Here is a 14,769-nt window from a genome sequence, read left to right as displayed (position 1 = left end):
AAATAACGAAAAAAGTCGCATATCAGCAGCTGGTGTATATAATTTATTTCCCGTAGTAGGCGTCTAGGGAGGCTGGTTGTCATTGGTGGGCGGTGGTGTGACGTTACGATCCCTATTTTCGTCCTCTAAACGTCCATAACTAACTAATACAATAGCTTACATATGACCAAAAAACATTCACATTATCATTCAAGTGGCTAGGCATCTTTATATCGTCCTTATTTATCCGCCAGAAGCAAAAACGTGAAGGAATGTCAGTGGAAGAGAGAGCGTCCCCGAAGATGGCTGGTTATGATTGGTGGAAAGAGTGATGACGCAATAGTGACGTTTTGGTCTTGGTCCTGGTCTTGGCTTGGCGTCCCCGTTATTCCCTATGCAATGACTTTTGATTGATTGATTGATAGTTTATTGTTGCAGGTAAACAACAAGGGAGAAGGGAGGAACATGCCATCCCAACCCCCAGGCAGGACAGAGTGTGATTATACAACTATTAATACATGTGAAGGGAGCACCAGGAAATTAAAAAGATACAATGGTAGGAAGGAAAGCACAACAAGGGAGGGGGCAGTACCTCCCCCTGGACAATAAGACAATGACCAAGGCTGTCTGTATACGTAAAGACCTGATTCACGGTACAGAACAAGGGTCAAACTACCACCAGGCTCATAAATCTACTGGAAAATCTCGCAACACCCACGAAAGCCTTGTCAAATAATATGTTTAATAAGAGAATTAAGTAGTAGTAGTGAAATGCCAGAATTTTTCTCTTTACAAACACTCCCACACGGCCACTGCGTATAACGAAACACACGAGACATCAATCCAGACAAGGAAAGGTTTGCCGGCGCCGGGGATCGAACCCGCGACCAGCGTAACGGGAGAGCCACTCCTTTACCAGTCAGCCAAAGAGGCACCCACAAAAAAACGCTTCACTTTGCAATATAAACTTTCAAACAGCTTTCAAGGGATCACGTAACAAATCGAACCGAAAAATTCTACCGCCCCCCTCCCTTGTTGTGCATTCCTTCCTACCATTGTATCTTTTTAGTTTCATGGTGCTACCTACACATGTATTAATAGTTGTATAATCACACTCTGTCCTGCCTGGGGGTTGGGATGGCATGTTCCTCCCTTCTCCCTTGTTTACCTGCAACAGTAAACTATCAATCAATCAACATGGAGCTTGCATAATATTAGTCTTGGGTAATTTCCTGCCACATTCAACGCAAACACTGATGGGAAGGTATATTAGCAAGATTTCCACCAGCTTATCACTTAAAATCCACTGCCGGCAAAGTTATAATGCGTTACGGGCATGGCGTTACTTAGGCGGTGACGCGGTAAACTCTACGGTCCCGGCCTGCCATGTTTACATTACTCCTACTAACTACTACTACTACTACTACTACTACTACCACTACACCACCCCAGAGCCACAGACACATGCAGACATATACCATTTTCTTCCTCACCTCCACAAAACACATATAACCAAGACATACGAGGAGGACAAAGATAAATATAAGATCAGAAGTGGAAAATTTTATTAGAAGAATCCAATCATCTCTATCCTAAGCCCTTAAGGTTGAAATAGACAAATGGAAAATACACTAATGGATAATGGCACAGCTTGGCATTTGTAGGCGTGTAAAAAATGACGCAAGGAAAATATTGGTAGTGAATATATATTGATAGTGAAAAACATTGATATAGTGAAAAAACATTGATAGTGAAAAATACTGGTAGTGAAAACATTGATAGTGAGGAATATTGATAGTGAAAAACATTGATAGTGAAAAACATTGATAGTGAAAAACATTGATAGTGAAAAACATTGATAGTGAAAAACATTGATAGTGAAAAACATTGATAGTGAAGAACATTGATAGTGCAAAATACTGATAGTGGGACCTCATTACCTTATCACCTGGGCAGCGTCAATAGAGGTTTTAATTGAGGGAGAATAAGCTACAGGTATGACAGGGGAGAATGTGATTACTACTGTTATAATTATCAAGGTTATAAAAGCTGTAATACTTGTCACAAACTCTAAAGTAATGATTATAAAAACAATAGAAATCAGTGCATATATATAATAAATGATAATATATATAACAATAACAATTAGTATATCAATAAAATAAATGAATCTAATAATGCAAGTTGTCTATAAGGTAACACTATAATCTGAAATAATAATAATGATGAAATGATAATTACTCCATCAATAAAATAAATACAATAATTAAAGTGATTTGTCCTTGTTAATAAAAAGCAACAGAATAAAAGACAAAAGGGAGGAAAACAAGAGCTATCGTTTATTCCTCTGACAATAATGAAAAATAAAATCAATAAAAATCATTCATAATAAAATATCTCGTTAAAAAGAATAGCTGACAATAAGGCACAGGGAGTCTTAGCTTACGGAGGCTACTGCTCATCAAAACACTTACTGGATATCTCATTCTTTGTTTTGAATGTCGTAAGAAAAGTAAAAACAGGCATTGGAGCCATTCACTGCAACATGGAAGGCTGGTCTACGCACTGACACACACACACACACACACACACACACGTAACTATCTTAACACTGGAAGACGTAGTAATCATAAACACACACACACACACACACACACACACACACACACACACACACACACACACAAGCTGAAATACCGTTGACAGTTGTGTTTTTTTTTCTTTGTTGTTGTGATAATTCTGGAAGATTCTTGTTGTTGTTGTTGTTGTTGTTGTAGATAATGGGATGTTTTATTTAAAGCTCCATGGCTGCCTTTCTCTCTCTCTCTCTCTCTCTCTCTCTCTCTCTCTCTCTCTCTCTCTAACACTTTATTTCAGCACCTTACTTTACTATCAACAACCTCTAACCTCTAACTCATTCTCCCTCTAAGCCCTTGAACAACAACACTAACCCCATCAACACTACTCTAACCTCTACTTCAATACCTTCTCTCATACTCCAAGCACCTCTAACACTTCAAACCTCTTCTCAACGCAATCCCTTTACTTATACTCTAAAAACATCTTCTTCAATACCTTTTTTCTAATCCTCCTACTCCTACTCCTACTCCTCCTCCTACTCCTGCTTCAGTACTTCTACGGTCTTGCTGCCGTTGACGTCAAAGAGTTCCTTGGAGTTGAAGGTGGCGATGATTTTACGTTGGCCGTGGATGCGTGGAAGGAACCTTATGGTGTGCGAGAACTCAGCTTGTGGGGCAACGTCTCTGCGAGGGGAAGAAGGGGTGGATGGTTAGGACGATTAGGGGAGGGTGTATATAGGGATGCTTATGGCTAGGGACAAGAGGGAATGGAGAAGGGATATAGGGAGAGAGGGAGAGAAGGTTAGATGAGAAGGGAGGGAAGATAAGGAATGAAAGGGTAGTTAAGAATGGGAGATACAAAGCTTACGAGAAGAGGAAAAGAAGGAAGGGAAAAAGAAAGGAGAGAAGGAGAAACGAGAAAAAAAGTTAGAGGAAGAGAAAAAAAAATGAGAAAAGAATAAAGAAAGAAAGAGAGAGAGAGTGAGAGAGACCTCCAACAACCAGTCCACAATCAAAGGCTCACAACACCACCACTAACACAACCCCCTCACCGCCCAACACAACCCCATACTCACTGCTTGATGGTGATAGCCCTTGGACGCATGAGGCCGGCCCCGTCCACACTGAGCTTGCAATCCGTGAGAGGGACGTCCAGCGGGTTGGTGAAGGAGAAGGTCGCCTCGCAGGATTTCCGAACACGCACCTCATTATCGGTCATCTGTAGAGACATAGGGAGAGGTGAGTGAGGCTGTGGGTGTGTATGTGGATGTGATGGAAGGAAGAAGGGATGGATGAGGAGATGGATGAGATGAGAAGAAAGGGCAAGGAAGGAAGGAAATAAAGAAGAAAGGGAAAAGACAACAGAGAAGGAAAGAAGGAGAAATGAGAAAAAAATGAGAAGAGAATAAAGAAAGAGAGAGAGTGAGAGAGAGAGAGAGAGAGAGAGAGCTCGAACAACCATTATGATGAAGAAAATGAGGTTATGTGGATTTGGTTGTGTGTTTGGGTGAGTGAGTGAGTGAGTAGGTGATGTTCTCTACCCCACATCCTCCTCCTATCATCTCTACCTCTACCTCTATTTTAAAACCTGTATACCTATAATTCAAAACCTGTACCTCTGTATCAAGATCTTTGTACCTGTATAACAACTTATGTACATTAGGAGTCTGTACTATGAAGACTTGTACCTCTATTATATCAAGACGTCTACCTGTATATATCAAGACCTGTACCTGTATATACCAAGCCCTGTACCTGTATTTCCAGCACGGGTCCCTCCACCTTGAAATCATCCTTGAAACAGACTTAATCGCTACCCTCCATCCTTCACTACCTGTATAAACCAAGTCCTCTACCTGTATATATCAAGACCTGTACCTGTATATATCAAGCCCTGTACCTGTATTTCCAGCACGGGTCCCTCCACCTTGAAATCATCCTTGAAACAGACTTAATCACTACCCTAAATCCTTCCTCCATCCCCCTAACACACCTCTATCACTACCTGTATAAACCAAGTCCTGTACCTGTATTTCCAGCACGGGTTCCTCCACCTTGAAATCATCCTTGAAACAGCTTGAATCACTACCCTACATCCTTCCTCAATCCCCCCCAACACACCTCTATCACTACCTGTATAAACCAAATCCTCTACCTGTATATTCAGCGTCGGTTTCTCCACGTTGAAGTCATCCTCGTCAGTCCAGGTCTGTCCCGTCTCCTCCACACGGCAGATGGAGTAGATCTTCATCATGCACTGCTCCACCAGCTTGGCCCAGTACTCGCTGTATTGTACTGTCATGGCCACCTCCTACACGCCGAGAGAGAAGGACGGAGAGGGTCAAATAAGGGCGTTCAGAGGTAATGAAAGAGCTGCTTGTGTCTTGCATTTGGGAGTGGGACGGTCAAGCTTACCGCCTCATCTTACCTGTGTCCCTTTTGGTTCCAGCACAAACTTTCCCTCGGCCTTCTTGATGTGGGAGACGCTGACGCCGGTGTAGTAGAGCGACCGGGCGTTGAGGAAGGCAGTCACCGTCCGGGGCTCGTCCGCCTCGCTGCGCACCACCACCTGACGGCCACGAGGAGGGATGATGGTGAGAGGTTGAGAGGAAGGTGGAACAATATAGACGAATTTCAGATACAGACAATGGACTGACGTAAGGAGAGAAGTAATGGCGAGTTTGACAGGAAAATGGAACAGCAGAAAGACGACTCCAAGGTACAGAAAACATAACAGGCAGGAGTAGAGAGGAAGTGAAAAGATTGCAAGGATCATAGAACAATATAGAGACGAATTTCAGATACAGACAATGGACTGACGTAAGGAAAGAAGTGATGGCGAGTTTGACAGGAAAATGGAACAGCAGAAAGACGACTCCAAGATACATAAGAGATAAAAGAAGGGAATAAGGGAAAAAAAGGAGAACAACAGCCCTCCCCCACCCCCACCCACACCCACACCCACACCCACACACTCGTACCTTGACCTGGAATGGCTGGCCCACGATAATCTTGTCAATGTCAATGAGGTCGAACACAACATCCTCCTTGACGTCGCTCTTGAAGTTGTAGTATTGCCTGGCGCGCGCTGACCCCCTGATGGCGTTGTGGATGGCCAGTCGCTCCGCCGTCGTGCCCTCCTTGTTCTTGTACTCCTCCACCACGTCCTCCTGGTCATCCTGCCCTGCGTCATCGTCCTTGCCTACGCTCTTCGTCAGGATCTACGTCAGGAGGAGGAGGAGGGTGATGAGGAGGATGAGGGAGGGATGGGTGAGGTTGTGTGTGTGTGTGTGTGTGTTTGTGTGTGTGTGTTTGTCTTTCATTCTTAATATATTTTTGCCTCGTTTCTGTTTGTCTCCATCTCTCTCTCTTTTTTATCTATCTGTCTCTCTATCTATCAATCTGTCTATCTATCTATCTATCTCTATTATTCTTTTTTCGTCTCTGGTTTTCTCTTTCATTCATTCATTCATAAATTCTATCTATCTATCTATCTATCAATCTGTCTATCTATCTATCTATCTCTATTATTCTTTTTTTGTCTCTGGTTTTCTCTTTCATTCCTTCATTCATAAATTCTCTCTCTCTTTCTCTTTGTCTATCTATCTATCTATCTATCTCTATTATTCTTTTTTCGTCTCTGGTTTTCTCTTTCATTCCTTCATTCATAAATTCTATCTATCTATCAATCTGTCTATCTATCTATCTATCTCTATTATTCTTTTTTTGTCTCTGGTTTTCTCTTTCATTCCTTCATTCATAAATTCTCTCTCTCTCTCTCTCTCTCTCTCTCTCTCTCTCTCACCGATCGTCCGACGTGGTACTTGTTCAGCTTCATCCTGCTCCAACCCCACTCGCTCTCCTTGTCCTCGCCCCAGTGGATGACGTCAGCGTTCACCTCGGCGAACACGAAGGGCGCGTCGTAGCTCAGGCCGATGTCCCCGCGACGCACCGCCACCAGGGACACAGGGCCGCACTGCATCTTGTCTGGGGGGGCGGGCGGAAAGGAGGGAGATGACTTTAGTGTGTGTGTGTGTGTGTGTGTGTGTGTGTGTGTATCTATCTACCTATCTGTATGAGTATGTGATTATTATTGAAAGTTCACAATACAAATCTGTCTATTCATCCATCAATCCATCACTGTCGATCTTTCTATTGTCCATCTATTAATCTGTCTAGTGTGTGAGTGTGGGGTGGGTGTTATAGATTTTACACACACACACACACACACACACACACACACACTCTTAAGTTCACTGAAGCAATACAGTCACCCAAGCACTACTCGAGCTCCTCATAAGGTTTCCACTACGGCATACAGCAAGGTAAGTAGTACTCGATTCCCTAGTAAAGGCATTCCACCCCCCTTCCACTCACGGTCGCTCTCCTCCTGCGGGGTGGAGTCGATGGCCTGCCACCCCCCATAGCCCGGCGGCAGGTCGTTCCTCGTCATCCACACGTCGTTCCATACGTGGAAGTTCCAGATGGAGTCCCAGTTCTCGCCGTCTGGGCCACCCTCGATCTCCTCGCCCTGCTTGTCGAAGAACTTGTCGATGGTGAGCGATGAGTTGGTGTCGTGAGCTGAGACGAAGTTGGTGACGGAGCGACAGGGGATGCCCAGCGCGCGGCAGACTGCAGGGGGGAGAGAGAGAAGGGTTAGAAGGGATGGAGGGGGAGTTAAGAGATTGTAGGGAGGGAAAGGGAAGGAAAGAAGGGAGCTGTGTGGCGTAGGGAAGGAAAGAAGGAGGAGTTTGAAGGGAAGGAAAGAAGGGATGGTAAGGGACTAGGGAGAGGAAGAGAGAATGGTTAGATGGGATGGAGGGGGAGTTAAGAGATTGTAGGGAGGGAAAGGGAAGGAAAGAAGGGAGCTGTGTGGCGTAGGGAAGGAAAGAAGGAGGAGTATGAAGGGAAGGAAAGAAGGGATGGTAAGGGACTAGGGAGAGGAAGAGAGAATGGTTAGAAGGGATGGAGGGGGAGTTAAGAGATTGTAGGGAGGGAAAGGGAAGGAAAGAAGGGAGCTGTGTGGCGTAGGGAAGGAAAGAAGGAGGAGTATGAAGGGTGGGCTGTATTGAAGGGAAGGAAAGAAGGGATGGTAAGGGACGAGGGAAGGGGAGAGAGAGAAGGGTTAGAAGGGATGGAAGGGAGGAAAGAGATTGTAGGGAGCAAAAGGAAAAAAGTAGGTAAAGATTCGTATTAGGTCCGTGCCAGTATCTCATCATCTACTTTATGAAACCTCAGTATCTCTTCATATATCTTTTCTACAAACCTTCAACAGTCATGGAAACGTTTTGAAAATCCAATTCAAGGACTTTTTTTTACTCTTGAAAATATGGGATAATGTTTACGAAAGCGCGTCGCCTCCTCTGGCGGCGGCCGCGACGACGCTGCAGCCGCCGCAGCCGTAAAATAGCTCGCAGAGGGCTTGGGGTCGGGGAGCATATTTAAACTACTCCAACCGAGCTTTACGACCTACTAACGGGGGGGCTGCGCCCCCCTCGACCCCCCCTTCTAACCAGGGGGGGCGTAGCCCCCCCACTGGACCCCCACACACACATGTATATGTGACTTATTTCAGCGAGGAGGTATTTCTCGCAACACCGGCTGCACCGTCGCCAGAGGAGGCGACGCTTTCGCAAACATTATCCCCTATTTTCAAGAGTAAAAAAAAAGTCCTTGAATTGGATTTTCAAAGCGTTTCCATGACTGTTGAAGGTTTGTAGAAAAGATATATGAAGAGATACTGAGGTTTCATAAGGTAGGTAATGATCGAGATACTGGCACGGACCTAAAACGAATCTTAACCAAAAAGTATGAAGGGTGGGCTGTATTGAAGGGAAGGGAAGAAGGGATGGTAAGGGACGAGGGAAGGGGAGAGAGAAAGGAAAAAGGATTGGGTAAGGAGAGGGAGGATAAGAAAAAAAGGATAGGCATAGAACGAGGAACTTGACGAAGAAGAAAACGAACATATAGGAAGAAGAAAAGACGAAAAAAAACAAGACAAGGAGATTAAAAAGGAAAACTAGAGTAGACATAACCAGACACGAAACACACACACACACACACACACACACACACACACACACACACCAAACCACCCCAATCCTCATCCTATCCTCCCCTTCCCCCCCTATCCTCTACCCACCTGTGGTCACCAGCGCGGAGAACACCCAGCACTGCCCATACTTGACCGGCCTGTACCCCGAGGTGACATACTGCTCCAGGATGCGCACACTGCCACTCCACTGGTAGGGCGCCACTCCATCCGAATACTCCCCGTCCCAGCGGCCTTCAAGCACTCCCTCGTCGTCGCTTGAGTTGACCTGCGGAAGGGAGAGAGAGAGAGGGGAGTGAGGGAAGGAGTTGGGGATGGAAGATGGGAGTGAGGGAAGGAGTTGGGGGTGGAAGGGAGAGAGAGAGAGGGGAGTGAGGGAAGGAGTTGGGGGTGGAAGGGAGAGAGAGAGAGGGGAGTGAGGGAAGGAGTTGGGGATGGAAGGGAGAGAGAGAGAGGGGAGTGAGGGAAGGAGTTGGGGATGGAAGACGGGAGTGAGGGAAGGAGTTGGGGGTGGAAGGGAGAGAGAGAGAGGGGAGTGAGGGAAGGAGTTGGGGGTGGAAGGGAGAGAGAGAGTGGTGTGAGGGAAGGATTTGGGGATGGAAGGGAGAGAGAGAGAGGGGAGTGAGGGAAGGAGTTGGGGATGGAAGGAGAGAGAGAGTGAGGGAAGGAGTTGGGGTTGGAAGGGAGAGATAGGGGAGTGAGGGTAGGAGTTGGGGGTGGAAGGGAGAGAGAGAGAGGGGAGTGAGGGAAGGAGTTGGGGATGGAAGGGAGAGAGAGAGAGGGGAGTGAGGGAAGGAGTTGGGGGTGGAAGGGAGAGAGAGAGAGAGAGAGGGAAGGAGTTGGGGATGGAAGGAGAGAGAGAGAGAGGGGAGGAGGAGTTGGGGGTGGAAGGAGAGAGAGGGGAGGGAAGGAGTTGGGGATGGAAGGAGAGAGAGAGAGTGAGGAGGAGAGGAAGGAGTTGGGGTGGAAGGAGAGAGGGAGTGAGGGAAGGAGTTGGGGATGGAAGGGCGAGAGAGAGACGGGAGTGAGGGAAGGAGTTGGGGGTGGAAGGGAGAGAGTGAGGGAAGGAGTTGGGGATGGAAGGAGAGAGAGAGTGAGGGGAAGGAGTTGGGGATGGAAGGAGAGAGAGTGAGGGAAGGAGTTGGGGGTGGAAGGAGAGAGAGGGAGTGAGGAAGGAGTTGGGGATGGAAGGAGAGAGAGAGGGGAGTGAGGGAAGGAGTTGGGGTGGAAGGAGAGAGTGAGGGAAGGAGTTGGGGATGGAAGGAGAGAGTGAGGAGGGAAGGAGTTGGGGATGGAAGGGAGAGAGAGAGAGGGGAGTGAGGGAAGGAGTTGGGGATGGAAGGGAGAGAGAGAGAGAGGGGAGTGAAGGAGTTGGGGGTGGAAGGGAGAGAGAGGGAGGAGTTGGGGTGGAAGGAGAGAGAGGGAGTGAGGGAAGGAGTTGGGGTGGAAGGGAGAGAGAGGAGTGAGGGAAGGAGTTGGGGTGGAAGGGAGAGAGAGAGGAGAGAGGGATAGAAGGAGAGAGAGAGGAGTGAGGGAAGGAGTTGGGGATGGAAGGGAGAGAGAGAGAGGGGAGTGAGGGAAGGAGTTGGGGGTGGAAGGGAGAGAGAGAGAGGGGAGTGAGGGAAGGAGTTGGGGATGGAAGGGAGAGAGAGAGAGAGGGGAGTGAGGGAAGGAGTTGGGGATGGAAGACGGGAGTGAGGGAAGGAGTTGGGGGTGGAAGGGAGAGAGAGAGGGGAGTGAGGGAAGGAATTGGGGATGGAAGGGAGAGAGAGCGGAGTGGAAGGAGGGAGTGGAGATCAGATTGGGGATGAAAGGATGAAGTGGAGAGGAAAGGAAGGTGGATAAGTGGATAGAGGTGGAGTATGAAAGAATAGGGGAGAGTGGAATGATGGACCTTTTTTCAACCCAATTTCACCCTTACAGACCTATACAATCACCCTTTTCAAATCTCCCTTACTCAGCGACACCCCATTCAACCCTATCCTCCCTTTCTATCCCTTTCCGTCCCTTCCCTACCCTTCCTTACCTATCAAACTATATCCTCCCTTTCTATCCCTTCCCTACCCTTCCTTACCTATCAAACTATATCCTCCCTTTCTATCCCTTCCCTACCCTTCCTTACCTATCAAACTGTATCCTCCCTTCTATCCCTTCCCTACCCTTCCTATCAACCCTCACAACCCACTTTTCCAACCCCTCCTTCACCCCTACAACCTAACACTCTTTTCCTCTGCCTTTCCTTCCCTTTCCTTTACTCCTACTTTTCCCTCCTCTCTTTTCCTATATCCTCCCTTTCTATCCCTTCCCTTCCCTTAAATACCTTTCCTTACCTTTCAACCCTCACAACCCCCTTTTTCAACCCCTCCTTCACGCCTACAACCTCACACACTCTTCCTATATCCTCCCTTTCTATCCCTTCCCTTCCCTTCCTTTCCTTACCTATCAACCCTCACAACCCACTTTTTCAACCCATCCTTCACCCCTACAACCCCTCATACTCACCCCAGCCGATACACCCCTCACGACTTTCACTGGGTTGCCACGTTCGGGGTCGGCAACTCGGCTGATCTCCAGGAGGTAGACAGCGACGGGAAGCACCACGTCATCGAACTGCCCGAACGCCCATGGCCGCCCGCGAGACCTCCGATAGGCGCCCACGTACACCTTGCCCTGGTCGTTCATGACATATTCCTCCCTCTTCGCCTCGTCCTCCATGAATACAGCGTCATCTGGAGGTGGAGGAGGTGGTGATGATGAGGGTGAAGGTATTGTGTTAGCAGGTCAATCGTTTTCCCTTTCTCTATCTTTATCTCTATCTTCTATCAAATTGCAAGTATAATAAAATGTTTCAAATGTTTCCAAATGTTTCCCTTCTCTTCCTTCCCTTCTTCTCTCCCTTTCTGTCCCGTCTCTTCCTGTCTCTTCCGCCTTCTCTTCATCTACCTTTCTCTTCCTCTCCCTTCCCTTCCCTTCCCTCTTCCTATATCCTCCCTTGCCATCTCTTCCCTTCCCTACCTCCTCCCCATCCCCTTCCCTTTCTTTCCCTACCCTTCCCTAGTCCCCCTACCCCTGTTCTTCCCTTCCCCAGCCTCCCTTCCTTCCCCAACCTCACCCATGCCCTCCCCATCCTCTCCCTTTCTTTCCCTACCCTTCCCCAGCCTCCCTTCCTTCCCCAACCTCACCCATGCCCTCCCCATCCTCTCCCTTTCTTTCCCTACCCTTCCCATATTCCTCCCTTCCTCCCCTGACAATGCCTACCTCTGGACCACGGGTTGAAGAGAATGTAACAATCAGTCTCATCCTTGTAGTGCCTCATAGGTTTCTCGGGCTCACTCTGAAGGCCCGTGAGCACCTCCAGATGGTAGATTCCCACGCAGGCGCTGGCGGGCACGTACACCTGTGGATATCGGCAGGTGAGGTGATTAAGGGGGTGGGGGTGTTGAGGAAGGAAGTTAAAGTGTTTTGTATTGCTTCGAATCGTGTTTGTGACGTGTATGTGACCTGTAGATTTCGTTTTTAAGGTTCTTTCTTATAAGTTTACGCTGTTTTCTGATCATATTGACCTTTGGAAATGAACTTTGTGACCTTGTTTATTACTTTACGAAATATACAAACACACAGAAAGAGGGGAGGAGGAGGAGGTAGACGAAGAAAAGAAGGAGAAAGGAAAAAGAAGAAGAAGAAGAAAAAAGGAGAAGAGAGGAAGAGAAAAAAAGGAGAAGAGAGGAAGACGAGGAGGAAGAGGAGGGAGACGAGGAAAACAAGGAGAGAGAGGAGAAAGAAAGAAGAGGAGGAGAAGAGAAAAAGGAGAAGAGAGGAAGACGAGAAAAACAAGTAGAATGAGGAAAAAGAAATAGGAAAAGGAGAAGAGAAAAAAGGAGAGGAGAGGAAGACGAGAAAAACAAGTAGAATGAGGAAAAAGAAATAGGAAAAGGAGGAGAAGAGAAAAAGGAGAAGAGAGGAAGACGAGAAAAACAAATAGAATGAGGAAAAAGAAATAGGAAAAGGAGGAGAAGAGAAAAAAGGAGAAGAGAGGAAGACGAGAAAAACAAGTAGAATGAGGAAAAAGAAATAGGAAAAGGAGGAGAAGAGAAAAAAGGAGAAGAGAGAAAGACGAAAAAAAACTCCCTTTGTAACATTAAATTTGCCTTACGAACTCCTCACTTGGCGGGCTTTTCTGATGCGCTTTTGTTTCTTGCCCTTGAGCTGTCTCCCTTGCTGTACGGATCCCCCCCACACACCCCCACACACGCACGCACTCGCTCACCTGCACTACGAGGTCCTTGTTGCGCGTGCCTGGGTCCACTCGGCAGTCCCACTCGTCCTTGGTCAGAGTAAACTTGTCATTTTTTACCGCCACGATGCCCAGGGTTCCCTTCGACACCGACGGCTTGTGGCCTGGACGAGGAGGAGGAGGAGGAGGAGGAGGAAGAGGAAGATGATGGTTATTACCGCTGTTATGAATACTACTACTGGTGCTATTACTACTACTACTACTACTACTACTACTACTACTACTACTACTACTACTACTACTACTACTACTACTTTTTTTTTTTTACAGCAAAGGAGACAGCACAAGAGCACAAAGAAAAGGAAACTATAAAATAAAGCCCGCTACTACTACTACTACTACTACTACTATTACTACTACCTACTACTACTACTACTACTACTACTACTACTACTACTACTACTTTTTTTTTTTTTACAGCAAAGGAGACAGCACAAGAACACAAAGAAAAGGAAACAATAAAATAAAGCCCGCTACTACTACTACCACTACTACCACTACTACTACTACTACTACTACTACTACTACTACTACTACTACTACTACTACTACTACCACTACTACTACATAAATTATACTCAAGCACATATTTGTAAACCTCACAAGCTACTACCCAAGACTTTCCTACGTACCAAACATTCCCCCTACGTACCAAAAATCGCCTCTTATGTACCAAAAAATCCCCGCTTACGTACCAAAAATCCCCAATACGTACCAAAAATCCCCAATACGTACCAAAAATCCCTCTTACGTACCAAAAATCTCCCCTTACGTACCAAAAATCCCTCTTACGTACCAAAAATCTCCCCTTACGTATAAAAAATCCCTCTTACGTACCAAAAATCCCTCTTACGTACCAAAAATCCCTCTTACGTACCAAAAATCCCCAATACGTACCAAAAATCCCCAATACGTACCAAAAAATCCCCAATACGTACCAAAAATCCCCAATACATACCAAAAATCCCTCTTACGTACCAAAAATCCCCAATACGTACCAAAAAAACATACTTAAGTACCTAAAATCCCCGCTTACGTACCAAATTTGAAGTTGAGCACGACCCTATCCTTCTCCAGGTCGAAGTTCTCAGTGAAGCGGACGGCCAGGTAGAAGGGCTGGCCTCGACGGAGCACAGGTTTGGGGTTCTCCTTGTCGTGAATGAGGTCATACTTGATGGTCTTGTGGTTTTGGGCGTTGGGTTTGATGTACCAGTGAACCCTCTCGACCTTGTTGGCTCCGGTGGCGGCTGTGGGTGGAGGAGTAGGAGGAGGAGGTGGTGGTGGATGAGTGGGGGAAGAGGAGTGGATTGGAGAAGGAAGAGAAAGTAGAATGCGTAAAAGGAAGAAGAAAGAAGAGAGAGAGAGAGAGAGAGAGAGAGAGAGAGAGAGAGAGAGAGAGAGAGAGAGAGAGAGAGAGAGAGAGAGAGAGAGAGAGAGAGAGAGAGAGAGAGAGAGAGAGAGAGAGAGAGAGAGAGAGAGAGAGAAGAGAGAAGAAAAGGGAGAGAAAGGAGAGAAAATAACAAAGATGAAAATATGAAAACAACAACAACAACAACAACAACACACACACACACACACACACACACACATACAACCACTACTACTACTACTACTACTACTACTACTACTACTACAACTCTTACGTTTCTCGGCCTCCTCCTCCACCTCGTTCCGGCGTCTAAGGTCCCTGGCGTAGTTAGCTCTAAGGCCGTTGATCCAGTTGTTATAGTCAGCCCCTACGCGGTTGGTGGCCATGGTGGTGGTGGTGGTGGTTCTGAGGAGGGGAGAGAGAGAGAACGTGTTAGTATTAAGTTCCTAGAAAGTGATAGTTATTATTACCATTATTTTTAAAAGGTCACAGAAAG

General features: G+C 46.7%; 1 protein-coding gene and 1 long non-coding RNA gene across 2 annotated transcripts in view; one reads left to right on the top strand and one right to left on the bottom strand.

The window, feature by feature from the left end:
- Positions 1-468: 468 nt before the first annotated feature.
- On the top strand, positions 469-2,856 carry LOC127004837 (uncharacterized). Its single transcript, XR_007758043.1, has 2 exons — positions 469-1,792; positions 1,826-2,856. It is a non-coding gene; the product is annotated as an uncharacterized LOC127004837 (long non-coding RNA).
- The window catches only part of LOC127004835 (hemocyte protein-glutamine gamma-glutamyltransferase-like), a 17,092-nt gene continuing 3,850 nt past the window's right edge, over positions 1,528-14,769 (bottom strand). The window contains exons 2-14 of the mRNA XM_050873012.1: positions 14,548-14,678; positions 13,945-14,151; positions 12,878-13,008; positions 11,869-12,007; positions 11,113-11,339; positions 8,701-8,878; positions 6,936-7,190; positions 6,364-6,545; positions 5,540-5,779; positions 4,987-5,127; positions 4,714-4,869; positions 3,635-3,777; positions 1,528-3,242 (exon numbers count right to left, since the gene is read on the bottom strand). Coding sequence (XP_050728969.1) covers positions 3,095-3,242; positions 3,635-3,777; positions 4,714-4,869; positions 4,987-5,127; positions 5,540-5,779; positions 6,364-6,545; positions 6,936-7,190; positions 8,701-8,878; positions 11,113-11,339; positions 11,869-12,007; positions 12,878-13,008; positions 13,945-14,151; positions 14,548-14,659 — 2,259 coding nt within the window. The 5' untranslated portion in view covers positions 14,660-14,678 and the 3' untranslated portion in view covers positions 1,528-3,094. The remainder of the gene's footprint in view (positions 3,243-3,634; positions 3,778-4,713; positions 4,870-4,986; positions 5,128-5,539; positions 5,780-6,363; positions 6,546-6,935; positions 7,191-8,700; positions 8,879-11,112; positions 11,340-11,868; positions 12,008-12,877; positions 13,009-13,944; positions 14,152-14,547; positions 14,679-14,769) is intronic.

This window comes from Eriocheir sinensis, chromosome 29, assembly GCF_024679095.1.
Source record: "Eriocheir sinensis breed Jianghai 21 chromosome 29, ASM2467909v1, whole genome shotgun sequence".
NCBI lineage: Eukaryota > Metazoa > Arthropoda > Malacostraca > Decapoda > Varunidae > Eriocheir > Eriocheir sinensis.
The sequence above is the reverse complement of the archived record's forward strand: the minus strand, read 5'-3'. Positions and strand labels throughout refer to the sequence as shown.